The 27859-nt window shown below is 39.4% G+C and overlaps 1 protein-coding gene across 1 annotated transcript in view; it reads right to left on the bottom strand.

The window, feature by feature from the left end:
* Positions 1-27859, bottom strand: part of LOC139319630 (cortactin-binding protein 2-like) — a 68967-nt gene that overhangs the window by 14981 nt on the left and 26127 nt on the right. The window contains exon 3 of the mRNA XM_070947557.1: positions 49-273. Within this exon, the coding sequence (XP_070803658.1) occupies positions 49-273 (225 nt within the window). The remainder of the gene's footprint in view (positions 1-48; positions 274-27859) is intronic.

The raw sequence follows: 27859 nt of genomic DNA, 5'->3' as shown, positions 1-27859 counted from the left end.
CCTATTTTCCTAATAAGCATCTAGAAAAGAAAATAATAGAAAGGATACCTTCTTTTGCCTATTTTCTGCAGTAACCAACTGAGCTGCCATCCTCTCTTGCATTTTTCTGCAATGTGCCATAACAGCTTCCAAAATAGAGAGTGGGTTGGTACAGATAGACTTCTTCTCTTTAACACCAGCCCCTGCTTCATAATCTCGCTGCAGAGCCAAAAATGGGTCACTAAGATTAAATCTGCCATACCGTTCCTGGATAAAAACCTCTTTCCTCCGCGCCTGAAATATTAAATTAAGAGACAAACACAAATAATTAATGGTAGTTGAATTATATATTCACAGACTTAACAACCACATTTACCTGCTGCTGTAAAGCAATCCACATCCTGCGTCATGTTTAGATGACTAGAAATTATTTCAGAGTCTTTAATAATAAATCAACACTTTTTAGAATATGTATGTTTTGTGGCAGTTATCTCTATAACATGTCACTTTTGAAGCATTGCAAGTAACACAAAAAGTAAGTATTAACAGAGAGTAACTCACTATTTTATAAAACGTTTTTTAAAGAGTATCAATAAAAAGTGCCAAAAATCTCAAGATTTTGTTAAAGTACTACTTATGAAAGTCAGTTAGCTTCTAGGGCAAATAGATTTACATGTTTTTTTGCGTACTGTATTCATCAAAAAAATGTTTATTATTTTCCTTCATTTTTAAATTTTGCAAATCAAGGATTTTTTTTGTTAATATTAGAGAGATTGACCAGTCAGTGCTACACAACTTGCACTCCTGTGCCCTTGTAGAACCAAGATTTTTAAGAGTATTCATGAAGACAAGGTAGGCATGTTTAAGTTGAATAGAATCAGCAGTGCTTTTTAATCAGTCTTATGGATATAAAAATAATTGTTCTCAAATTGGTAATTTCAAAAAAATGGAATCAAATGCCATTGGGATATGTAGCATTCAGTGTGGAACAAACAATATATAAATATATTCGAGCCCTTCAGGGGAGGCCAGGTCAGGAAATTGAAGTCACAAGCAAATACTGCAAAATTCTATTAATAAGGCTTTAATAAGAAAATATTGAAAGCTTGGCAACGTTTTTCATTTCTCTGTTATACCAAAGAAGGTCAAAGTGGGGCAATTTTTAATGTGAGAGAGAGAGAGGGAGGGAGGGAGAGAGAGCGAGAGAGAGAAAGAGAAAGAGAAAGAGAAAGAGAAAGAGAAAGAGAAAGAGAAAGAGAAAGAGAAAAAGGGAGGGAGAATAAAGATCAGTCTGCATAAAACATAGTACTACAGTAGATCTCCAATTTCTGGTGCAAGTAAAACATCATACTCCAAGTCATGTAAGTAAATTTTGGTGGATAAATACACCAGTCTGGAGATACGTATATGTTTCAGATTTCAGATAAGAAAAAATATTGATGAGACACAAATCATTTTAGAAATATTGTCAGGGAAGAGTGGAGGTGACAAGTATGGGAGGCACAATAACAATATATAGCGAGAAAACTATGTCAAGTACAGTTCACATCTTTATTGGTCCTGTGACCTTATCTGCAAGTCATGGCTAGCACAAATCATTTGGCTGAAAATATATGGTTTCTGAAAACCTTAGGAAATAAGTCTTTTAAAATGAGTGCTAATCAGGTATAACTGAAAATGTTTTTTTTAAATATTTGTCTACCATCCTCATCCTCCCGTCTCACAGAGTTGAGAAAGTGGAAGAAACTATTTCATTTATCTACTACTACGCAGCAGGCATCTTCACTTCTATCATTCCACCGCCAAGATGCTTCCACCATTCAAAATACATATGATCCTCTTAATATTTTCAACCAGATGTAATTAGGATCTAAATCTAAGACGTTTACACAAGTACTTCCCTTCTATAGAATTGCATGTGCAACAATCCAATCTTCTGAGTTTTTAAAAATAAATTCAATTGTACGTGGTGAGATTTTAAATAAAAATCAGAAGTTTATAAGCAATATTTGGATTTTTAGGAAATCTCTCCAGATCTTCAGAAAGCACTAAAAATGCAATTTAAAAGTGAATTTCTGGTATCTAAGATCCAGTCCATATTCCCACTTTTCTATTGCTTCAAACTCTTTTCCACAGACTTTTTCTATCATCCTATGGGGTCTTAGCATGGCCATAAAGATGATGACATAGCTGGCAAGGAACATCATGAGCTGCGCACTCTACAAAGATGGATTTCTCTGGCTACTGCAAGATTAACTGTATAATTAACCAAATAAGAGCTACCCTTTACTTGAAAAGCAACTTAACATTATGTTTAGTGTTTCAATGCTAAACAAAAGACACGTAGTATGCCGTTTTGTTATGACTCTAACATGAAAATCTGCCATTTGCATTTATGAAATATGTACCCATAATGCTTGCCTCCTACATATGGTAGAAAATTTAATATTTCTTTGACATTTCCTAAAATGAAAAGAATTGTGCCAGCCAAACAAATTCAATTCCATCCTGAGCCAAAGTGGATTATTTGGGCAGGTCATTATCTCTCAACCCAATCTATCTCACAAGGTTGTTATGGGGAAAACTGGAAGGGGTAATGTTATTTACACCAACTCAACCTACCGAAGGAAACATAGAATAAAAGTCTAACAATCAGAGACAGGGAATGAAAAGCAGGTCACATTTCATTTTTAAAAAATGGAGTCATTGTTTTCTAAAAACTCATTGCCTTCCTAAAAATACTCAAATGTTTTTTTCTTTGGAAGCCAAGGTCTAAATCCAATACTTCCTTCAAGATCAACATACCAATTTAGAACTCACTGGAAACTTCCTTAAACATTTTCCTTGCAAACAACTTAAGGAACATATTCTAGTAAATGCATGTTTAGTTAGTCTTTATATAGTAATAGTATCTTTGACTGGCCATAGAAAAAAAATCAGTTTTACATGACTCACAAGCACCTTGTGTTTCAAAAACCTTGAAATGTTTCCCATCAACTAGAAAGCAGATTGATGTTGTTGCTAACATAATAGACAAAAATACTATAAGAGAGAAAGAACAGTAGCGTATTATATCAAAAGGTCCTGACATTTATAATTATACAAGCACATACTGTATATTGTTTATGTAGTCTGGCTATTTCAGAGTTGTTTTAGTCATGGAATAAGCAAACAGCTAGAAATACATTTTTCTTACTGAAGTCTGAATTATACAGTTAGAATTATATATTTAGAAGACTCATCAAAATTTGACTAATCTCTTCCTGACATACAAAATTTACTGCGCAGAATATACAGTAGTTCTTAAAGATAAATTCATGTATAAACTTGAATATGTATATTTTTTTCCATTATATTGTTCATATGAGTTTTGGTAAATAATTGCCCTTTAGAGCAAAAAGAAAAAATGAGGAGCAGGGCAGCAGCTACTAATTTGCTCCTTCACTGATCTTATTTATCCAAGAATCTCAATGCAAAATTGTACTATTTTGGAAAAGTTTTATTCTTGGGTATTTCTGGAAGAAATTGACCTACATCTATTCTGAATAGCTCTACAATCATTTATTTTTTATTCTCCATTTTGCATTAGGAACAACATTACTAATAGTTTCCCATGGAATGAAGTAAAAAAAAAAACAAACCTCTGCCCTTCACCACAAAATCTGAAGACAGGACTAACCCACTCATATATCTTGCATCTAATCTTTCATATAAATAAAATAGATATAAAATTAGCAGAAATGTAGCATGCTATTGTGACATGAGCAATAGCAATAGCAATAACACTTAGACTTATATACCTCTTCACAGTGCTTTACAGCCCTCTCCAAGTGGTTTACAGAGTCAGCCTATTGTCCCCAACAATCTGGGCCCTCGTGTTACTGACCTCAGAAGGATGGAAGGCTGAGTCAACCTTGAGCCTGGTAAGGTTCGAACTGCCAAATTGCAGTCAGCCGGCAGTCAGCAGAAGTAGCCTGCTGTACTGCAATCTAACCACTGTGCCACCACGGCTCTAAAACATATTTGTGAAAAACATTTCAGAGCAGAACATCTTTAAAAATCTTTGAAAGAAATTTTGCAAACAAAGAAATTTACATTTCTTCTTACATTTGCATTTCATCAGCCTCACACATATAAATTAATAATCTTGATTGGGATTGACAACTCCATCATGAAGCAATACAATCATAAAGTGAATAATCGTGACCATGCCAATTTACAACAATTCCAGATGTGATCCTTAAGCATTATGTTACATTATTGCTGGCTTCCCCATTGACTTTGCTTGTCAAAAGCCAGCAGATCATATGACTGTGGGATGCTGTGACCATTGTAATTGCACAATGGTTCCCAAGTGCCAGAATTGCTATCTTGTGACTATGGAACACTGCAACCACTTCAAGGTCTGGTCATAATTCTCCTAATTGAATGCTGTCATAATTTTGCAGTTGCTGAATGAATGGTTGCTAACCAAGGACTATTTTTATGGAGGTCTGCCTCCCTCCTATTGCTACCAGTATTGCACTTACCTATTCTACAAACAATATTTTAGCATCGATTGTTTAAGTCAAATTCCTTTGAAATTGTAGCCTAACACATATTTAAAATTATTAGGAACAAGCTGTGAAAAGATCCAGACTTTGAACAGGCAAAAAAATGAGAAAAACTTCTTCATCTCCATCTTGTTCTTGCCCTACAATTCAGGATCAAACTGAGATTTCAGATGAGGCATAGTTATAAAGGAAGAATGACTAGGAACTAAATTTCTGAAGAAAATGTGAGTCCAAGAGAACCAATACTAGATTTCAGTATTTCTCTTTGTAATAGCTGAAAACCAGAGACCATTTTCCAGAGATTATATTATACAAATACATACAATGCCAATTTATTTGCTCTAAATATTTGATTCTGAAATATGTGATTTTATAGGAATTTTGATCATGAATAAACTGTTTTTACTTGTTGTTCAAGGATATTCATTTTTCATGACATCAAAAGCATTAGAAAAAAGGAAAAATGCATACTTTTCAGCTGTTTTCCCTCTTTCATTGGCAACACTGTTCTACAGTTCTACAAATACAGATGTTTTATCACATTTGTTTCCATAGTAACAGAATATTGCTACATATACAATTATGATATCACTGGAGAATTAGCTGGAATAGTGGTTGCCAAGGAAACCTCCTCTATTCAAAAAGTTTGCTTTTTTAAAGAATGGAAATACTAAGAAAAATCAGGTTATACTTCTTTAAAAATTCTTTTTTAATGTTGATTTTGTATTTTTAAAATCATACATCCACAACCTTTGTCCTTAGAGAAATGAAAAGTCCCAACTCAGATTAGATTTTAGTTTAAATGCAACTGTTCCCCAAAGGAAACTGTATTTAAAGAAATTCACAATAAGCAATGATCAATAACAAGATTCAAAAATTAAAAAATGTATTTTAAATGTAATACCAGCATTTCAATCATGAATCAGTAAAGCTTGCAATTTTTTATTATCTAGTATGCTTTAATCAACCAACTTTCTAATAGAATCTGTCAAACTTTCAATAAATTATTTTGGCTGCACCAAGGTTGTTTTCTTTGTCCATTACCTCAGCTAATATTCTATACACATTTCAAATGAATATTATACCCTGCAAGTAAGAGCCTGTAGTACAGTGGACTAAACACTGTTATTAACATCTGCTGCTTGCAATTACTGCAAGTTCAAATCTCACCAGGCTCAAGGTTGACTCAGCCTTCCATCCTTTCAAAGGTAGGTGAAATGAAGACCCAGATTGTGGGGGCAATAAACTGACTTTGTATAAATATACAAAAGTATGAAGGCTATTGCTTAACGTATTGTAAGCCGCCCTGAGTCTCCGGAGAAGGGCGGCATATAAATTAAAAAAAAAAAAAAAAGTCCACAGCAACATTTCCTGCAACCAAAATTGTATACTTAAAAACAACTAGCTAACAACTGTATATTTCTCAATTTAGCCAGATCAGATAGACATTTTCATTTAAATTAATACATGTAAGACATTATTTGAAAATTGTTTTTGAGATTAACATCCAAGAAGACATGGATAAAGTAATTAACCCTATAAAATGACATGATTGGTCAAATGTATTTAAGAGATTCCCGATGGTCAGTAAAAACATGTAGAACAAAAGAAATAATTAAAAAATAATAGATGGCAGCACTTAAAAATCAGGAAGAGCCTGATATACAGTGAACCATATTGATAACCCACATAAAATAAACTGTACTCTTAAACTCTAACTCAGAAATATTATCATTTAAACTGACCATTGATAGTGTAGGCCCTAGAGAAGCCATTAATCTAATTCTGCATATCATGTTTGAATTACCGTATACCAAGTGACAGATATAAAATCTGTACAAGAAGCTCCATAACAATTAATAGGAAGACAAATGATGGATAAATAAAAACAGGTACACAATTACACTGGGACATTGTTTTAATCATTAACCTTATTGATAATGATTGATATTGTTTTATTAAAAGTTGTTTGTTTTAATAATGTTATTTTTATTTTATTTTTTTATTTATCAAAGTTTTGAAATCACCCATCACCCAGTCACAGAGGGACTTTGGTCAATGTACAAGACAAATATATTAAAACATAAAAAACTATATGAAATTTGCAATTTACAAAGGCAAGGATGGATTAAAAATTAATATTAAAAGTCAATTAAAAGGAGGGAGGAGGGCTTTCAGGTGATAATCATCCCCATGGCTGCATGCTCTTCTGTGAGCACCATGTAAGGCAGGGGTGGGTTCTACTTACCTTTACTACTGGTTCGCAACAGGAAGCTTCTGCGCATTGATGACATTGGGGCGGGTGGGCAGAGCCTCCTGGTGGTTTTACTAACGGTTCTATAGAACCGGACAGAACCGGGAGCAACCCACCACTGATGTAAGGCCACAGAGCCATATTTTTACACCTTTCTGAAAGATCAGGAGAGTGGGGTGCCACATGGGAGGAGAATGTTCCATAGGGTAACAGGGTAACAGCAGAGAAGACTCTCTGCCTGGATACTGACAGTTGGAATTCATTTAACAATAACAGAGTTGAAAGGGGCCTTGGAGGTCATCTAGTCCAACTCCCTGCACACGCAGGACACCTGTACTAGGTAAGCTAATCCGATGATACATAGGGCTCTAAAGGTCATAATCAATGCTTTGAACTGGACCCGGAAGCAAACTGGTGCCCAATGCAGCTTGTGCAACAAATGCAGCCGGTCTAAGAAAAATATGTTCCTCACATTTATTAGGCAAACATATTCATATCTACATCCAAAAAAAATGTAATTTTATTAAGAAAAAGAAAAGGTGCAGAAAAGAAAAAGAAAATAGAAAAAATAGAAGTAAAAAATAAGAATATTTTAAAGAAAAACAAAGAAAAATAAAGAAAAGAAATACATAAATAAATGACCCTTCATAACTCCAAAGAATTTTAGTAATCTATCACTTTCTCTTAAAATATTTCAAAAGATCTTTTCTTCCCTTATCCTACATCACTTATCTATAAAAATATCCTTAAAAAATTTAGTCATGATTTTATTCATGATCAGCAAAAGTCTATTAAGGATTACCAGAGATAACAACATATTTATTTTATCCTTGATCAGATAAACCTACTCTAAATTCCCTCCTTTTAGTTTTTATAATATTGGTCTTAAGTCCTCTCAAATAATGTTCTAGAACCTGATGTCATTTCATTTTTTTCTCTATGTCTTCTCACAAAATTCTTCAATGCTTTAAGAAGGCTCTTTTGTAAATCCAATATAAAAAGAGTATATAGGACAATCTCTTGGTTTGCTATTAGCATATCCCTTTTAATCATTAAGACATCAGGCACTTTCTTTTGTATGTTCAATATAGCAATTTTTTTTCCATATTCTGGTAACTTGCCATTTTTAAATCCACTTTCTGATCAATATCCACCTTAAGCATGTTACTCTTCCATAACATATTTTAAATTACAGGCCATCTATAGAAGTAGGCACTCTTTAACTTTTGGGTCCATTATTCAAAAATATCCTTCAATATGTCAAATGTTAAAATATTTTGTTCCATTCTGTATTAATAAGTAAAATGTAAGTCTTCCAGAATACATAAATATATATGATGACTTAGATCAATATGGAAATTTAGTTTTGCCAATCTAAAGTTGTACAAGTATGGTGGATTCTAACAGCAGCGCCTGAATTGGTTGGAAATGGGAAATAAAGTCTAATATATTTGGATGCCAACCGAAGAAAGGAAACTTATAAATTATCACAGTGGAAAAGTAAATTCTAAAATTTTGTTTTCTTATGTAAAGCATCCAGAAGGTTCTCATTTTGCCTTTTCTGTACCAATAACATTTATCAAGAGATAAGTTATTTTCTTGACTCTGAATAAAAAAAATGACTCAAACTGGCCTTACTGCCTGAACATCTGTTCATACAACACAAACCAAAGCAAGGAAAGGGAAAGAACAATAATTCCTGAAATCTTGCTCAGAGTTCTTGACAGATGGCCTCATAATCCTTGAATGTCAGTTTTGACACTTATTAAATCTTTGCCTTTCCTATAAACCTGAGTCTATATTCTATATTCAAATGGCGAATTCATTCTTCCAGTTGCAAATTCAATGACAGTATTCATCTAAGTCTATATAATCAAAATAGCCAATCCATATGCTCTTATAGTATCGGCAAATATCAGCAGGCTTAGGGAAAAAATCACCAAATTTGCAAAATAACAAAACCTCTTTAGGAAAGAAAAACAGAAGAGTCCAGAATAGTCTAAGCAGACTGAATGTGCCTAGATGATACAGAACACTGACCATTGAGGGTGGGATGAAAAATACTAGAAGGAAGGAACAGAATAGAATGGAACATCTGTTAAATGATATAGCTAAGTAAAACTTTGTTATATTATAATTTGGTCTCCATACTATGAGGAATATATGAATTAATTTTCATAAAACACCCAGCTGTTTCAGGAATGGGAGGAGGGGAGAGGAGGGAAGGGCAGGGAAAGGGAAAGGGAAAGGGAAAGGGAAAGGGGAAGGGAAAGGAAAGGAAAGGAAAGGAAAGGAAAGGAAAGGAAAGGAGAGGGGAGGGGAGGGGAGGGGAGGGGAGGGGAGGGAAGGGAAGGGAAGGGAAGGGAAGCGAAGGGAAGGGAAGGGAAGGAAAGGAAAAGAAAAGAAAAGAAAAGAAAAGAAAAGAAAAGAAAAGAAAAGAAAGGAAAGGAAAGGAAAGGAAAGGAAAGGAAAGGAAAGGAAAGGAAAGGAAAGGAAAGGAAAGGAAAGGAAAGGAAAAATATAAGAATTGATCTTGTTGAAAAACTATGTGATATACACCTGGAGCAAATGTACAAAGAGCCCTGCCAGAAAACAACAAGACTATCAAATTAGTATCCAGTGTATTCCATTGTCTACCAGATTACGCTTAACAATCCTATGTTTCCTATTTAACAAACTGGTATTTCTTAGGGTTTGGCATTCAGTAGTCAAATATTCTTAGCTATTCAGTTTTTACATTGTTCAGATTGAGAGGAGAAAATGTATATAACAACCTTAAAGCAATCTTTGAGCTGCTTTGATATCATGTTTTCTTGGAAAGCAATTTAGAGCTGCACTGCAGAGGAACCAAAAATAAACTATGAGTAATGTACATGTATTCAGGAGACATTTACATATGTGCTTGACATTTCAGGAGCTGAATTGCAGACATTCTTTCAACCCACTGCCCCTGCATCAATAAACCATACTTCAAAATGTGTTAGAGCTGATGTGAGTTAGAGTTCATCTTCCCCTCTACCAATCCAGGAGATCATTAATCAGTGTCTTTCATGAGATATTGTCACCAGCTATACTTCTTCGTATCCAGAGAAATATATACCAGGAGCGACTTATTGCAATAGTAAACCTGCAGGATGAATCCTATTTCTCATAAGCATGTACTTAAAACCTTCTACTCTCACACCCAGTGGCTAGGCTGCCTGAGAACCCTAAGATAGCTGCTGGGACAGCCAAAGGAAAGGAGAAAAATCACGTACAAGATTAAATACAGATCAAGGATTTATCCAGAGATAACACTTTGGGAACTGTTAAATGAACTGGACTATGATGTTATGGGAAGAATACTCCTTGATTACCTCTCCTCATAATGAATAAATTTTAAATATTTACCATATCACCACTTTCTTCTCTTTAACTTCAATAGAACAACTTCCAATGCATCTAATGAATTTGATAATTTGGAATCATTGACTATATGGCTGAAATGGTTGCAACATGGCTTTTCATTATATCAACCAGTTGATTTTTATTCCATGACTTAAAAAGTACCGGTAAATACTTTTTTTGAGACAAACACAAAGCCTTGGTAAATACATGTTTGTGCCCAAATAGTTTTCTTGGCAGCAAATCAAAATGCTTTGTCATTGCCTTTTTGTCAGATGACCCAGGCATCTCTCGTAGTCCTTCACCCAATTCCCAAACTCTGCTTGACCAATCTGGGGATCAGTCAAGTTTGCCTATTGCTGAGGCTGAGATATAGAACACCCATTCTCAAATCCCAAGGGGAGAATAAGTAAATGTATCTATTTTGAAATATTGCAAAACAATTATACAATTTGAAGAGAAACCAGATGAGCACTATGAAGCAACTTCGTCCCAAACACAGAACTGTCATCTATTTAATATTTTATTTATTTCTTTATTAAATTTATATTGTTTATCCATTTTGTCCATGAGATGATGATGATGGTATCTGTTTTAGTGCACTTCTTAAAGCAGGGGTGGGCAAGTATGGTGGGCAACTATTCTGGAAGTTGAAGAATCGTGGACTTCAACTCCTAGAATTCCTGAGCCAACCATAACTCTAATGGTAGATTAGGAATTCTGAGAGTTAAAGTCCACAGGTTGTAAAGTTGCCATAGTTGACCACCCTTGTCTTAAGGTAAGTAATGCATTTATCTCAATTCTAAAGATGTACAAGCAATTATGTGTGTAAAGAGTGTGGGGCCCACGTATGTCAAGAATAACTTGTTTTTTCACAAAGAAGACTGACATTTCAAGCTACCTGCTGATACTCTGCTCTGTTTCTTCCAGCAGTGAACATGGCAAGTGCTGTAGAATAGGCAATTGCTATCACGGAGGCAATAAAAAGTATATAATAAAAAGAATTATTCTAGGGAGATCTGCCTTTCCCTTATTCCTTAGTTTCATTTATGAGATTAAAGCAGTTTTATTAGTTCCAAAGGATAATTGAATAAAAGGGTAAATTATATGCTTTATTGCTAAACTTTCAGTAGAATTCTCTACTGTGTTTTGAATAATAATTAATTTTGTAAATATTTTCCTTTTTTTTTTTATTACTGGCAAGCACTTGTGGAAGACAGTTTGGATTTTAAAATTGATATACTATTTATAAACAAAAAGTGAAGCCCCCTAAGTATCATTTATTTCAGTGGGATTCTCAAGTTCCATTTGACTGTTGCCATTAGATTTCATCTTTGTTATCACAAGAGATAATTGCTTTATTTACATCCAGATCAGGGGTGAAATCCAGCCGGTTCTATCTGGCTCAGGCAAAACCGGCGGCTGCGGGAGGCTCCGCCCACCCATGCAGACATCATGACATCATTTTTGTAACATTTTAAGCCTTTGCGCTTTCGCAGAAGGCTTTGTGTATATAAAGACGACGGCGCGCGTGAGTGGAACGAGTATGTGCACGGTGCGCGCACATTGGTGAACTGGTAGGGAAGGTAAGTAAATTCCACCCCTGGTCCAGATAACACTAAAAATGGTTAGGCATAATTTGCCAGATTCACAGTTAAGTCAAATTTAATTTGAGTTATGAATTCTTCTTAGTATATCATGAAAGACAGATAGCAACTACCTTGGAAAAAGAATATTCAATTATATGCATATAAACCCCTATATCTTGCTGAAATCACTTCCTCCATCCTAATGTAGTAGCCTCTGTCAAAGGGCAGGTGCTAGTTAGAAATGAGAAGAGAATGAAAGCAAAGTTCATGGGTAATTTTGGCTGCCGAAGAAGACAGATTAAATTGCAGCAGGTGCCTTAAAAAGTCAGCTATAGAAAGCCTGACATTAAATAATATGTACTCGGGGCACCATTCACGGACTGAAGCCAACAGAAAATTCAGCCCATGGAAGAAAAGGATACTCTTGTTTAATTAAAAAAAAACCCTAATTAGTTCAATATGAGAATCATATGATTTTTCAAATCAAAGACTAAAGCAGTATTTTGGCCTACTGAGCTGACTGCTTCTTGGCTTCCTGATCCAATGTATAATTCTGATTTCAATCAGTAAAACTGATATTACGCAAGATATTCATATATAACTTATTCAAGATATAATGTTTGTACTCTGAAAGAGTGTAAAAACTAGACAGACTTTTCATTCTTGGCTTCATTTGACAAAGATCTTAACTGTATTATATGCATCCCAAAATCAATGCATGGCTTGTCTTCTAAAGCTCTGTCTGCTACTAAAACTCTTATTGTATTTGTCTGTCTGTCTGTTTGTTTGTTTGTTTGTATGTTTGTTTGTACCCCCTCAACTTAGCCTATATGATGCATTATACCGCTACAATTTTTGAATCAAAGTATCTAAAATCTGGTAACCTAAAGAATATGTTTAAAAAATCCAGGATCTATTGTTCCATCCAACATTAGTGTAAAAAAATATGGTTAGCCTAACATTTAATTTTAATTATGGTTACATCAGACTGTACTACTTCTTCTCAAAGCATGACCCAACAGGTCCCAGGATTGAATTTAATAATTTTAAATTATTTTAATTGATGTTTGTCTTGTGCTTTTAATAGGCTGTACACTGCCCTGAGTCCTTCAGGAGAAGGGCGGTATAGAAATAAAATTATTATTATTATTATTATTATTATTATTATTATTATTATTATTATTATTATTATTATTATTATTATTATTATTATTATTATTGTGTAGGCATCAATATTCATTCTCCCTCTATGTGTGCATGCATTAATTTATTCAGATATGTTTTGAAATGCTTCAGAAAGGACCAATTTAAAATTTAAAACAAAACCACTCAAGAGAGGAAAGGGTTTTTCTAAACTATTCATTTAGAGATACTCAGTTTTTCAAGCAACAACAACAAAAATGGATATGAATGTTGATGGTCACTACAGCTACATTTCTTTGCATAATTTATTTTTATTATTATTTTATTTATTTTATTTTATTTCCAATTTATATACCGCCCTTCTCCCTGAGGACTCAGGGCGGTGTACAGCCAAAATAAGAACATAAAATACAAATATTAAAGGCAATTAAATATATATATAAACTTGGCCCAGAAATTAAGAAATCACAAACCAATTAAAACAATTTAAAAAATTTCTTCTTAAGCCAGCCCGGCTTGCTGGAAAAAATGGGTTTCAAGGGCATGACGGAAGTCACTGAGGTCATGGATTCTCCTTATCTCTGAGGGCAACTGATTCCAGAGGGTAGGAGCCCCCACAGAGAAGGCCCTCCCCCTGGGGGTCACCAGCCTACATTGTTTGGCTGATGGCACCCTGAGGAGGCCCTCTCTGTGGGAGAGCACGGGTCGATGGGAGGTCGTCGGTAGCAGCAGGCGGTCTCGCAGATAGCTAGGCCCTATGCCATGGAGCGTTTTAAAGGTGATGACCAACACCTTGAAGCGCACCCGGAAGACCACCGGGAGCCAGTGCAGCTTGCGCAGGAGCGGTGTTACATGGGAGCGCCATGTTGCTCCCATCACTACCCGCGCTGCTGCATTCTGGACCAGTTGGAGCCTCCGGGTGCTCTTCAAGGGGAGCCCCATGTAGAGAGCATTGCAGTAGTCAAGGCGAGAGGTGACAAGGGCGTGAGTGACTGTGCACAGGGAATCCCGATCAAGAAAGGGCCGCAACTGGCGAATCAGGCGAACCTGACAAAAGGTCCCCCAGAAGAAGGGTAACCCTTTTTTCTATCCCATACTAAGTCTTGGTATGATCTCTAATGAAGACAGAAGTTACTCATGGACACATCTCAAAAATAACATATATCTTTTTCATTTACCAATGTGGGTAAATTTCATAAAAATAGATTAAAGTTATATTGAAATTTAAACTGAAGGCCTTCATCTAAATTAGAACACACATTTTATATGTAGACAGTCTCCAGTATAATTCTGGAATTTTCATACAGGAGTTGGAAAGACTAATATAAGAATCAGTTCTCAAGTTCTAGATAAGGCTTGATATCCAATGCCATGTAGCCAATACTTTTATTGTAAAGCTATAGTATCAAGATCTTGCAAGTCTGAATGCACTTCCCCCTTCCCTCTCTTTATATTCCTGAGAACTAGGGAAAGATTTGTCTGATATTCCCAGAGGTGCTTTTTCAAGAGGCAATTGGACTTTCTGATTTTTCAGAAGTTGAAGAAGCTTCTTGGATGAGAAGCAAAACGTCTTCAAAGAAAAAACAGAAAGTCCAGTTGCCTCCTGAAAAAGCCTCCTGAAAAAGCATCTTAGGACAATCGTGACCTGAATGACTGAGAATCTCCACAGACATTTGTCTGATATGTTTACTTATCTCACATTCCTGTCCTGGACTCAGTCTTTTTTTTATCAGGCTGTTTTCTTAACAGTGGCTGTATCTCCTGTCCCTCATAGTCTCGACACCAAGTTCCTGCCTTACCAGTCTAAAGCAGTTTTCCAAACTGTCAGGAGAAGACAATAAACATAATCTCTTGCCAGAATGGCAGAACATACTGGCAGGCAAAGGTGAGAGCTATTAAGCAGACTGAGCAATGTTCTAACTCGCTACTCTTAAATTTTGATAATGAAAGCCAGGGACTGAAATGCTTGCCCTCCATAAAAGAACAGCTTAAAATAGAAATTCAGTTAGAGCATTTTGTGATCTTGGTATGTTCATCTGCAATTGGTAAGAAATTATAATTGTACTAAACAAAATGGATAGGATTACTTCTGTCCAGGATTAATTTGTTGATGGACGTACGGATAGTTCTCATGCAGAACTGCTTTGTTTAGCAACCATTCACAGGTATGAAAAATATGAAAAAGTAGAAAGCTGATTTTTATCATAAACACAGTCATGGTTTTGCTTAGTGATTGCTTCACCTAATGACCAAGTTGCCATACCCAGTTGTGGTTGCTAAATGAGGGCTAACTATATAATCTGCAGCTAGCAAGCAGCTCTTTGAAGGCCTGTTTTGCAGACTGCTTTTTAATCGGGATTTTCACTCTTTATCATCAGCACTGCTATGTTTATTTTGAAGTAGTCATCATTCCTAGAAAAGAGCTACCAATGGAGCCAGTGATACCTGGAGAATGTCAATTGTTGGTTAGCAATATCCACAGTTGACAGGACTGATGGATGACCATGAAACCAGGTGGCTACAGAAGAACCAATTAAAACTGTTTCTACAGGCTCTGTGAATCTTGGTTGTTCAGATAACATTTTATGACTAAGAGAGGGAAGGAGAAAAAAAAAAAAAAGTATCTCCTTTATTAATAGCAAGAAAGAAAGCTTGAGTGCTGGGTTGGATGTAAAAGTTTCTTCCTATTCCTTAGTAATCCTGTGCTTGAATAACATGTGTTGGGTGGATGGGTTGGGTATGTCATACAGGTAGTCCTCAAGTTACAAATGTAATGGAGCCTGCCAATTACATTCATAACCCAAGGATTCGTAGGAGTGAATCACGTAACTCAAACATGATCACTCTGTTTTCACCCATGCATTTGCTAATCAAATATGCCGGTCGTTAAGTGCATATAAGGTATCTCAGGGTAGGGAAAACCATGGGGGCCCTAGAGCTTTCCCCAACCCATTGAGATACCTCAGTCTTCCCCCCCCCCCCCATCCTACCTGACCGGGTCATTTACCTTATGTAGCTCTCAATGATCAAGGGACCTGTCTCCTCTCCAGCCACTCTGCCATGCTTTCACTTGGAGCAAAGGCTTGCCCAGGCCTACAGGGATGAGAGATTGCGTCCCTATAGGCTCTGGTCATTTTTGTAAAAAGCCTTTGCTGTTGAGAGCAGCGGCTGGGATGGCTGCTTGCATCTCTTCGGGCCTCTGTTCTTGTCAGCAAAGGCCTCCTCAACTCTTTGCCGATGAGAACGGAGATCTTGCACTACTGATCTTGCGTGATTTTGCAGTACTTTAGGCCCCCATTCTCTGCAAACGCACCGAAGGCCTGAAGCACCAAACAGGCCAAAAAACTGAAGGCTCCCTAGATCTTCGCAAAGTGAGTATCCGCAGGCCTAGTGCCTGTAGAGACCTGGGGGGTGGGGATGGGGGAATAGGCAAGGCGAATGTTGCAGAGGCTCTGTGGTTGTTTGTAAATGTGATTGACTGCTGTGGTGCTACAACATTCGTAATTTTGGGACTCTATCATAAACATAAACTTGGGGCATTTAGTTCGTAACTTCGAATGGTCACTAAGTGAATTGTCATAACTCGGGAATTAACTGTAGAAAGGAATATTTTTTATATTGAAAAGATGACTTATTTGGAAATCTTTTCCCAGATCTGACCTAGAGTTAGGTTGCCATATGACTCTTAGTTACAGATCCATCTCTTATTTCAAAAAATTCAATCTGACGTATTATTTTAGCAATCTACATGGGAAGCATCACATTTCCAGCTACCAAATAAACTGAACCAAGGTCAACAAATTCAAGTATCTATTAAGTTATAGGCCATTATCAAGTAAGAACTTTCAGCTCTAGAAATCAAATCACAAGTTTTGAAGTAATTTCCCTAGCAGTCTGCCCGAGCTGCTTTAAAACACAGTGATATTCTGAGCAAATTCCTGAAAGCCTATTATTTAGTTTGAGTTTAGGCAATGATTTGTTGCATATACAAACTGTGATTTTTAATAACAAAGATATCTTTTTTAAAAACAACCAAAGCAAAAATAATTGCAAATTTATGCCATTTTGCTATGGGAGGAAAAAACTTTTTAATATAAACTTAACCAAAAGGATAAAATGTCTTAGTTGATTTTTATAATTACCTTCCATAAGTATATTATAGGGCTACACCCCTGACTTTTGGGCAATTTTATTAAATTTATGTTAGAATGTGCCAATTGGCACCCACAGGTATTTATTTATTTATTTATGGTCCTTACTTTTCTATAACCATGGCTGAAACTGGCAATGCGTTTATGCTTGACAATTAAATGTGTCCACCAAGAAAAGTGTGTTATTATTTGCAGAAACGTTCTTGTGACAAACTCATAACATCTAGTCTTTGTGATTCCCTAAGTCTGGGAATCCAACATAGGAACTAGGAATGCCTCTAGGAATGTCTTTTCATGGCTTTCTAGTTCACCTGATTTCTTTTTAAGATTTTTCTTGGGAGGATAGAATACTACAAATGCTACTTGTATTACAAAGAATACTTTTGATTTCTTATAATCCCCCAAATAAAAATGTAACCCAGTGTGCTCTTTCAAAATTTGCCCGCTATCTTTAAAAAGGTATGCTGGTGGACAGAAAACAATGAACTAGAGGTCCAGACTGATTGTGGGAAAAGTCTCAGGGTACTGGAGGACAAAGGAAGAATTTTGCCTGTGCTGTGCATCTCTCATTATGTGTATGGTTTTTTTTTAATGCAATGTTCAAAGTGCTCCATAATTTTTTTAGTATTGGTATAAAATGGGATAGGATGTTTTGCCAGGTTATCTTCGAGACCGCCTTCTGCTGCATAGCTCCCAGCGATCGGTAAGATCCCACAGAGTTGGTCTCCTCTGGGTCCCGTCAGCTAAACAATGTCGGCTGGCGGGCCCACGGGGGAGGGCCTTCTCTGTGGCTGCCCCAGCTCTCTGGAACCAGTTACCTCCTGAGGTCCGGACCATCCCCACCCTACTGGCCTGCCGAAAAGTGGTGAAGACCTGGCTTTTCCGGCAGGCCTGGGGCCGTTGATCTCGCTCTTGTGATCTGGCGAGATCCGGCCATGAATGGTGTGAATGAGTTTTTAATGTTTTTAATGTTTTTTAATTTTTTAATGTCTTTTTATAATGATTTTTTATATGTATTGTGAGCCGCCCTGAGTCTTCGGAGAGGGGCGGCATATAAATTTAATTAATTAAAATTAATTAAATTAAATTGTCTAGATTTTATGTACTGTAGGTAGGTTTATAGGTATGTTTTACCTGGCTGTTTTTTTCTGTTGATGGGAAGTATTAATTTTGCACCTATTTCTGTGCTTTCATGGCTAGGTATACTGCTTGGTTTTTGGGGTGGAAACCCATATCTGGTATTCAATTACAGAGCTCTCTTCTGAGCAAAAATTTGGGGTTGATCATAAGATCCATAGAATCTGAGTTCCATTATAGTTCTGCCTTGAGCAAATTCTGAAACAAATTAATTGTCTTTAACCTCAAGGGGTTAACTGAGAAATGGAGCAGAGAAGGGGGCATATTTTGTCACTGGCATTTTGTTGTTTGTGTGTATAATGTCCACTATTAACAGTTGCATGGGAATGGGAATGCTGTATTTGAAACGATTGGACACTCCTCCCCACCATGTTCGTGCATGCGTAGTCCTGGAGATACTCTGGCTGCCACCGGATCCAACCTGATCATCGGGGCCCTGGAGCCTGCAGCCGTTCTTGTGAAGTTGACCTTTTGCCTGGCATTGGATCCTTGCTGCTCTTGGCTGCGGCTGCTCCATCGGATCTGCCCGGGTTCCTTTCGTCGACGGCAGGTAAGTGCTGAGATTCTCCATCCTCCATGCCGTGGGGCTCGGTCGGGGTTGGTGTGCTCGCTATCTCGGTGTTCAGCTCTTGTTGTCGTTGTTGTTGTTGGCCCTCTCACTTGGCAGCATCCCCTTGTTGTCGGCTTGAGTCAGGCCACCTAACTCTCAATTGATCTTTATGGCGTCTCCACACCCGGCCCTGACCCATATTCATCTTGTATGAACACTCACAATCTTCCCTGGCAACCATAGGGGGTGCCCTTCATAGTTCCAGGCATAAACTATGCCCTCTACTTGGAATGACTGGTGCGTGCTGCCTGAATCTAAGGGCTTACTAGGGACGTATTGGGGTGCAACCAGTCTAACGTGGTCCTCAGTTTACGGCCCATCAGGACCTCAGCCGGACTCTTATTAGTGCTCTGACTTGGGGTGGTGTGCTGCACCAACAGGTACTCATCTACCCTCTCCTGCCAACTTCCTGGTCCCATTTTCTTTAGTGCCTCTTTAGTAGATCTCACGGCCCTCTCTGCAAATCTGTTACTGGCCGGATGGAACGGGGATATCAGGCAATGCCTGATTCCCAGGCGGGCCAGGAAGGACTCAAAAATGGTCGATGTTAACTGAGGCCCGTTGTCCGACACGAGCATGTCGGACAGCCCATGCATGGCAAATATTCTTTGGAAGGCCCTGATGGTAGCCTCTGAAGTGGCTTTGTGCATTAGGACTACTTCCATGCACTTTGAATAAGCATTGGCCACCATTAGGAATAGCTGTCCTTTCAGGGGCCCTGTGAAATCAATATGTATGCGGGACCAGGGGGCTCTGGGTTCCTCCCATTCCCTAGGGTGGTCCTTAGGTGGCAGCGATCTATTCTCTTGGCATTTCTGACAGGTTGAAACCAACTCTGTGACATCCCTGTCAAGGTGTGGCTACCACATATAGCACCGCCCTAGGGCCTTCATCCTCACAATCCCCGGGTGACCCTGATGTAAGGTAAGGAGCGCTGCAGGCTTGTGGTCAGTAATCAAGTCAAAGGACCGACCGTACAGATAGTCATAGAATCTTTTGACCCTGACCACCAGAGCCAAGGCCTTCTTATCCAACTGTGAATAGTTCCTCTCCGCCGGGGCCAGCGTTCGGGAGAAGTATGCCACTGGATGTTCAAATCCATTGGGGAACCTGTGGCTCAGGACGGCGCCAACCCCGTATGGGGAGGTGTCGCACACCAGCAGTAGAGGCAAGTGGTCACAATATTGAGTCAGGACAGAATTAGAGACAAGGAGGCACTTGACGGCTTTAAAAGGTGCCACCTCCCTTACTCCCCACATCCACGGGGCTCCCTGGTCCAGGAGGTGGTACAACGGCTCAGCCACCGATGCCTTGTGCAGAAGGAAAACCGCGTAGAAATTCAAAAGTCCGAGGAACACTTGGAGCTCAGACTTACTGCGAGGGGATGGGGCGTCCACAATAGCTGCCAATTTCACTGCCGTAGGGTGAATTCCAGTTCCATCAACCAGGAACCCAAGGAACTCCACTTGGGGCACTGTGATGTGGCATTTCGTTCGTTTAACTTTGAGGCCAGCACTTTGGAATTGTTGCAGCACTCGTCACAGTCTATTCATAAACTCCGGCGTGCTGGTAGCGGAGACCAGCACGTCGTCAAAATATGGAATAACCCCGGAGATTCCACGGAGCATCTGTTCCATTAGGCTTTGGAAGAGCCCTGGGGCCACACTGACCCCAAATTGGAGACAGCGGCAATGGAATGCACCTTGGTGCATGACAATCTTTTGGGCATCCACGGTCATATCGTCGACAGGCAACTGCTGGTATGCCTGGGCTAAGTCCAGCTTGGCAAACACTGACCCTTTACCCAAGGACTGCTTGACTGTTTGGTCAGCTCGCTGCCCCACCACGTTCACTTCTGAGGGGCCTCGGACATAGTCGATATGCTCATTCTGAGAACTTGATTCTTGGCCAGCAGCTGCCTCTCTGTATTCGGCACATAACGTGGCAGGTTTGGTGATTGAGCCGACCGGCAGACCCTGGCTATGTTGCCCCGCCGACCGCAACGGCAGCAGGTGGCTTCCCTGAACCGGCAGCCGGTTCTTGGGTAATTTCCTCCACACTCCCTACAGTCCAATGGCATAGGCTTGTTGCTGAGGTTTGACTTCCTAATCCCTTTAAACCAATTAACAGCCCACTCCACATCCTCCTCATCATCCTCAACGAACTCAGCTTCACTGGAGTGCATGGCCTCATCCTTAGGCTTCAACGACCCCTGTCCCCTGGGCATATCAGCTATGGAGAGGGTGGCCAGCTCAACGGTGCATGCTTCGTGTAATGCCTCCTGGAATTACAGTTCAGGCTTGTCTGAGGCCTTGGCTATTAATCGCCGTTTGAGGTGTTCATCCCGCACACCACTAATTAGTCTATCAAGGAGATAGTCATCAAGATTCACAAACTGACAGTGCCATGCCGCTTTCCTCAGAGCTGCCACGTACTCGTTGATTGATTCCCCCTCAGCCTGATCTCTGTGATAGAAGTGCTGGCACATTGCAATCCTCGATGGAGCTGGGACATAGTGCTTCTTTCATTTACTCATAAATTCGTCCCAGGTCCCTGAGTGAATGGACTGAGGAGCCATTAGTGTCATGGTGGTTTCAAACAGAAACTGAGGAAATAGGCATGTTTCTGTTCACTTGATAAATTAGTATAGTCGTTGGCGATAAGGAAACATTCGAACCTTGCAATGTATACCTCCCACGACTCCGTTGTCGGATTGAATGGGGCGAAATTTTGGGCAAAAGCCATTCCCACCAACGGACTTCCACAGCTCTGTGTGACTGAAGCTGTGAGACGTATCGTCGCTCGCTGACTGTTCATTAGTCACTGCCCGTAGTAATCTCGCTGTTTTTTCCATTTCGCTCAGATTGGCAATCCCACCTTCGTCGCCAGTGCTGTATTTGAAGCAATTGGGCTGCGCAATGACTGAGGTGAAACTCGACAACAGGTAACCTTTTATTAACTCAACAACAATCACAACAACAGAAGCGCCCACGCCTGTTTGACAGCTCCTTTTATACTCGCTGTCAAACAGCTGAGCCAATCAGAACGCTGCTTGACTTTCCATGCTCTCCACTAGGGGAACGGCTCCGGAGAGGACTTAGAACACGACAGGGAAATTCTTCCTTCTGTGGCAGCCACGTTGTGAGAGCCTCCATTACCTCTCTCAAAATTCCAGTACTGTATGCTCATCATTACAAAAATGTTGGAGCTCCTATTTTACTGATAACTGATATAGTGACTGCAGGGGAGGAGAGGGAAACACAACCCTGGACAGAGAGAAGGCAGGCTATATTTTGCTAAACCATATTCTGGCATAATATGTAATTAGGGTCATTGGCTTCTGTGTTATGTTGATTCAGCAAAATTTACATCAAAAACTTGGCAGGGTTTATTGGCCAAGGGACGTGGTTGCAATACACACATACACACATGCACACAATATATAAATGTCCTCTAATAATTAAATGCATTAAAAGATTAAAACACTCCAATGTAATACAATAAAACCATATTCTCAGATGAATAATGCAGAATCAGCAAACATTAGACTTTCATGGGAAATCAAAAGTATTCTAACCCATTATGTGTTCACCTGCCTTCTGGGAAAAAAAGAAGGGCCCAGCATTAATAAGCCTAAGGGAATTCTGAATAACTGGAACTGCTACCATGAAATGATTACTCCTGACTAGGAGGACAGATAAATTATTTAATACTACATTTTAAAAACAAATATTTTTCTTAATTTTTTTTATGCCATCAAGAAATGCCACACATTAAAAAAATACATTCTGGACATCTGCAAACAAAAATGACACCTATTTGGAAAAACAGCATCTAAAAAGCATATAATAAATTGTTCATCAAAACACATATAAATATGTATTTAACAACTACATATTTAACCCAATGACAAGGATGAAACAGGGAAAATCACTTTCAAAAATCCAATGAAATAAAAGTACAAAACAATTCTTCTTCCTGACACCAATAGTAATACTCAAAATCCATTTTTATTACATTGCTATTTAGTTTCTTCCAAAGCCTTCAAAGATATTGGCTCTAGTCCAAGCATACTGTACATAATACTTTTATAGAACATCAAGGACAAAGATCAAAAGCAATAATATTGCTATTTATTTTGTAGGAAGCCACCCTCCCCAGATTAAAATATTCTGTATTCTTAATATAAAAAGAGGCAGAATAGAATATTTCCCAAAAGGAGGAATAGAGAAAACATGTTCTTAAAGGCAGAAAGCAGTCTTTCTTAACAGCCTCCAACAGAAGCCTCAAGTCTTCAGAGATGGATATTTTGTGCCCATTAAGAAAGACTTGGGTAAATCTATTCATAACCAAAACACCTTCAGCTCCAATTGATGGGATTAAAGACAGGACAGGACCTTTAGGACATAATAGGATTAACCCACTACCACTGAAATAGTAAGGCACAAAGTTCACTACATTGCACAACCCCCTGGAGCATCTCTGTGACGAAATGGGGTTGAGGGGTACCCCGGACCGTGAACCAGCTCACGAGTAAACACACTGAGACTGAAATGATTCTGACAGAGGCGTCTTGTGTAAAAATATAATTTACTTTAAAACATTTAAAAAGCACTATGTCTTTAAGAAAACACATTAAAAACAAAGTCTTATCTGGGTATGCGAAGCAAGGCTATCTCCCTAGATCCCTCTCCACAATACCGAAACAGTTCACAAAAGAATAAAGCTAGCATGAAGGTAAGCAGCTTCGGTGTCGATACATCATCAAGGCCATCATGGTGGGAGCAGCACGAGCTTCACAGCTGAAAGTCACCTGAAATAAAATCAGTTCAAACAGCAAACATTGCTTGAAGCTTGTGGGAGGAAGAAGATCCAGCAACAGCAGTCCCGATGATAGCTTGCGTGCTATAAAACAGCAAAAGGCAAGCATCCGTGGGAGTCTCTCTGTAACATCTGGAGTCCTTATCTGCATTCTTCTCCCATCTGCGGCGTTGCACCAAGCTTCCTGCAGGAGCAGTGCATTTAGGCCTAGATTAAACTAGGCCCGAGTAGCAAGCGAAAGGTCCTTGCTTATATAGGGAGTTAACCTGCAATTAATTAGGGCGGGGAAGGCTTGCAGGTAATTGCCAACAGCAGATGGCTTGATTAAAACCATACTGTTTGTGAGTAGGCAGATAGCCACAGCAATCCTGGAAACACTCGTGACAATCCCCTTCTCTGTGGCTATTTGACTGGTTAACAAACATACATTCTACATTGGGTACATATATACATCAATGGTAAGTACGTTCACATAGCCATCGACATTTTACCCAGAAGATAGAGGTGCTGGTCACGGGGCAGCGGTTTGGTAAACACGTCCGCTACCTGTTCCTTGGTTTCACAATACACAGTCTTAATGAAACCTGTTTTCACCAATTGCCTCACATGTTTGATTTTAATATCAATATGGCGCGATCTCTGGCCTACAGCATCGGCTTCCGATATGTTAATGGCAGCCATGTTATCCTCATAGACTTTTATAGGTTGCATGGGCTGCCTCCATAAGCTTACCAGAAGATCGTCAAACCAAACTAGGTTATTGGAAGCTTTGGACAAACTCACATACTCAGCTTCCGCTGTGGAGGTTGCAATTAACTTCTGCTTCCCAGAGTACCAATACACGGGGCTACTATTTAGGTATACAATGTACCCCGAAGTACTTTTTCTAGATCTAACATCCCCTGCCCAATCGGCATCCGAAAAACAACTCAATCTTAATTCTCTAGTTGCTTCTGGTTCCAATAACAATGAATAGTTCACAGTACCCTTTAAGTATCTCAGGAGTCGTTTAATTCCGCTCCAATGGTACTGTGTGGGATGTTCAGAATGTCTAGATAACACATTTACACTTAGACTGATGTCCGGTCTAGTCCAATTTGCAATGTACAACAACGACCCAATCACGGACTTGTAAAGGGTCTTATCTTCAAACTCCGTGCTCTCAGTGTACATATTCTTAAGGAAGTCTGTTGCCATAGGGGTATCGCATGGCTTCGCCTCTACCATGCTACACTTTTTAAGCAATTCCTGAATCTTATCTTCCTGAGAGAGCCGAAACCCCTTCTCGGTTTTTACGAATTGCACCCCTAAAAATTTGCTAATGTGACCTAATGGTTTTAAGGCGAAACTCTTACTTAGGTCCTCAGAGAACTTCTTATGCCTGTTCTCTGATCTGCAAATATATAGTATGTCATCGACGTACAACAGTACCGTTTCCCTAATGCCCTGATCTTCCTTGACAAAAACACACTCGTCAGCCGACGATGGTAAAAAGCCCATCTCTCTCAGGCTTTTAGTGAGACACTCGTACCATCGCTTACCAGATTGTTTTAAGCCATATAGGCTCTTGTTCAACAACCACACATCGTCTTCCCGATGGCTTACTCCCTGAGGAATCCTCACGTACAGCTCTTTGTCTAACTGGGCGTGCAGGTACGCGGTCTGAATATCGAACTGATATACATGTTCGCCTCGCATGGTAGCGATGGTGAGAGCTGTTCTCACGCTCTCAGGGCGCACCGTGGGCGAGAAGGTGTCCTCATAATCGTCAGGGAATCTCTGCGAAAATCCCTGCGCCACTAGTCTCGCCTTATAGATAAAGCCCCCACCTTCAATGGGCTTTTGCTTGAAAAGCCACCTGGTGCCGATCACCCTCTTGTCCTTGGGCAATCTTGTTGGCATGAATACATCGAGCCTTCTCAGGCTATCTAATTCTGTATCCATAGCGGCCAGCCACTTCTGTCGTTCATGGTCAGGTAAGGCCAACACATCCTCATATCTCTGAGGGGTGGCCAAAACCTGGTCGACTGAGGTAACAAAGTCGTCGTACCTCTTAGGCTTATTGCCCCTGGTAACCCTAACTGGTCTGCCTTTAGGAGAGTCACTCACATCAGAGTCATCCGATGAGTCATCTACCTCGTGACTATCACTATGCGTCTCAGAAGCTGGGTGCCTATCCTTCTTGGCTACCCCCATCTTACGCTTCAATACCCCTTTCAAGGGTGCCTGGGATGCACGCTTCCCAGAACCAGATGTATCCCTATCCTCGGGTAGGTTTTCCGATACATCCTCCGATTGCCTATGACAACTACGGGAAGGGTTCCGAGTAAGAATCTCATTGGCATGGATCTTACTCCAGTTGGCCCCTTCGTGAAAGGTGGCGGACCTTGATATCATCAGTTTTCCGTTAGGGTAGGCAAACCTAAATGCCTTGGAGCCCTGCTCATAACCAACAAATCTCAGTTTAACAGAGATTGGGTCTCCCTTTCTCCTGAGCTCCTTCGGGACATGAACATCGGCCATCGCTCCGAAAACGTGGAGGTGTGCCAAGCTAGGCTTATGGCCGTATAGCACCTCGTATGGGGTCTTCTGCACCACGCTAGACCACACACGGTTCAGGGTGTAATTCGCGTATCTAACTGCTTCTACCCAATACGCGAAGTTTAATCCGGAATCCTCTAGGGCGCACCGCATCATAGTTTGTAATACGTCGCTGCGCTGTTCTGCAACGCGATTTTGAAACTTAGAGTAAGGCGCGGTGCGTAAATGGACTATGCCCTTACTCCTTGACCAGCTGGAGAACTGCCTGGAATTAAATTCAGTCCCCCTGTCAGTTAAGATCTTCTTAACTCTGACCTGGTGCTGGTTCTGGACTAAGTTACAAAATTCCTTAAACTTAGTCAACATTTCACTCTTGGACATTAGGGGAAAAACGAATCCAAATCTGCTATGGTTGTCTACTATGGTAAGAAAGTACCGTCTCTTACCCACGGAAGGTGCGAATGGACCCACCAAATCCATGTGGACGAGCTGAAACGGGTGTTCAGAGTACCTCTGAGACTTCTCGGGCACAGATTTCGCTTTCAACTTTGCACTCCTACAAATTGAACAGTCTAGGAATGTGTTACAGTCATTGATCTTGGTTCCCCTTGAGTGTTCGGTTACCTTCTTCACTATAGGAAAACTCACATGACCTAGCCTGCGATGCATCAAGTGAGCACATTCATTGTGCAACGGCTCACCTATAGCAATTGCATTAGCATTTTCAGGTTTCCTACTATCTGACTCTAAGTTAAAATTTAAAAACTTTTTATTAACTTTACATTTGTCTTTACAAGGCTTCCTCTGGTGAAAGTCTTGATCCTCATCACCTAGTTCTAACTGTGATTCATTGTTACTACCAAACGAGATAGCATAATTGCTATCACTGCAGGACTCAGCATTCGTATTGGGGGAATAATAAGGCAAGCCACCTATCTTCAAAACCTCCCCAATCACACATTTGTTGTTTTTGATCACGGCTGTTCCTCCTGAGAACAGAATCTCCATTCTAGGGTTCTCACATATCCTCATCAGGCTTAGCAGATTATGATCTATCTCTGGTACATACAATGCTCCGTGAATCTCCCCTATCCCAGGGATATAAACATCTCCAATGCCAACAACATTCACCTTTTTACCGTTTGCAACTTTGACCATGGATTGATGCCTTCTCATATTAACAAACAATCTTCGGTCACTGACAACATGGTTACTGGCTCCACTGTCCATTAACCATAGTTGCTCTCGCTGTTCCCTTGTAAGCTCTGACTCAGTAGTTTCCACTATACCTACAGAGCTATCATTAAACCTGGGATTGTTCCCTTTGTTGCCTCCATTTGGCTTTTTACCCCTTCTGTGGTTAGGAACATCTAAACTTGGCTTCCTACCAGGAGGCAATGGCCTCCTTTTACATTTATTATCAGAAGGTGCCTTTGAACATGCCCTAACATTCACATTTTGTGGGCAGTCCCTTCTATAATGTTCTCTTGAACCACAATTGAAGCATTCTCTGATAGTATATGCTCTATCTGAACTATCGGGCCTTCTTAAAGGTTTTTCCTTTTTGTGAAAAGCCGCCCTGCATTTTTGCAAGTTATCTTCAGCAATCAGTCTGCCAGATAACACTTCTAAAGATAAGTTATTACAACTAACATTATCCAATTGCGATATAAAATTATCCCAGCTGGGATCAAGGG

The sequence above is a fragment of the Pituophis catenifer genome, unplaced genomic scaffold (assembly GCF_029215685.1).
Source record: "Pituophis catenifer annectens isolate HBS135680 unplaced genomic scaffold, rPitCat1.0.hap2 SCAF_7, whole genome shotgun sequence".
NCBI lineage: Eukaryota > Metazoa > Chordata > Lepidosauria > Squamata > Colubridae > Pituophis > Pituophis catenifer.
This window is presented reverse-complemented; position numbering and strand designations above follow the sequence as displayed.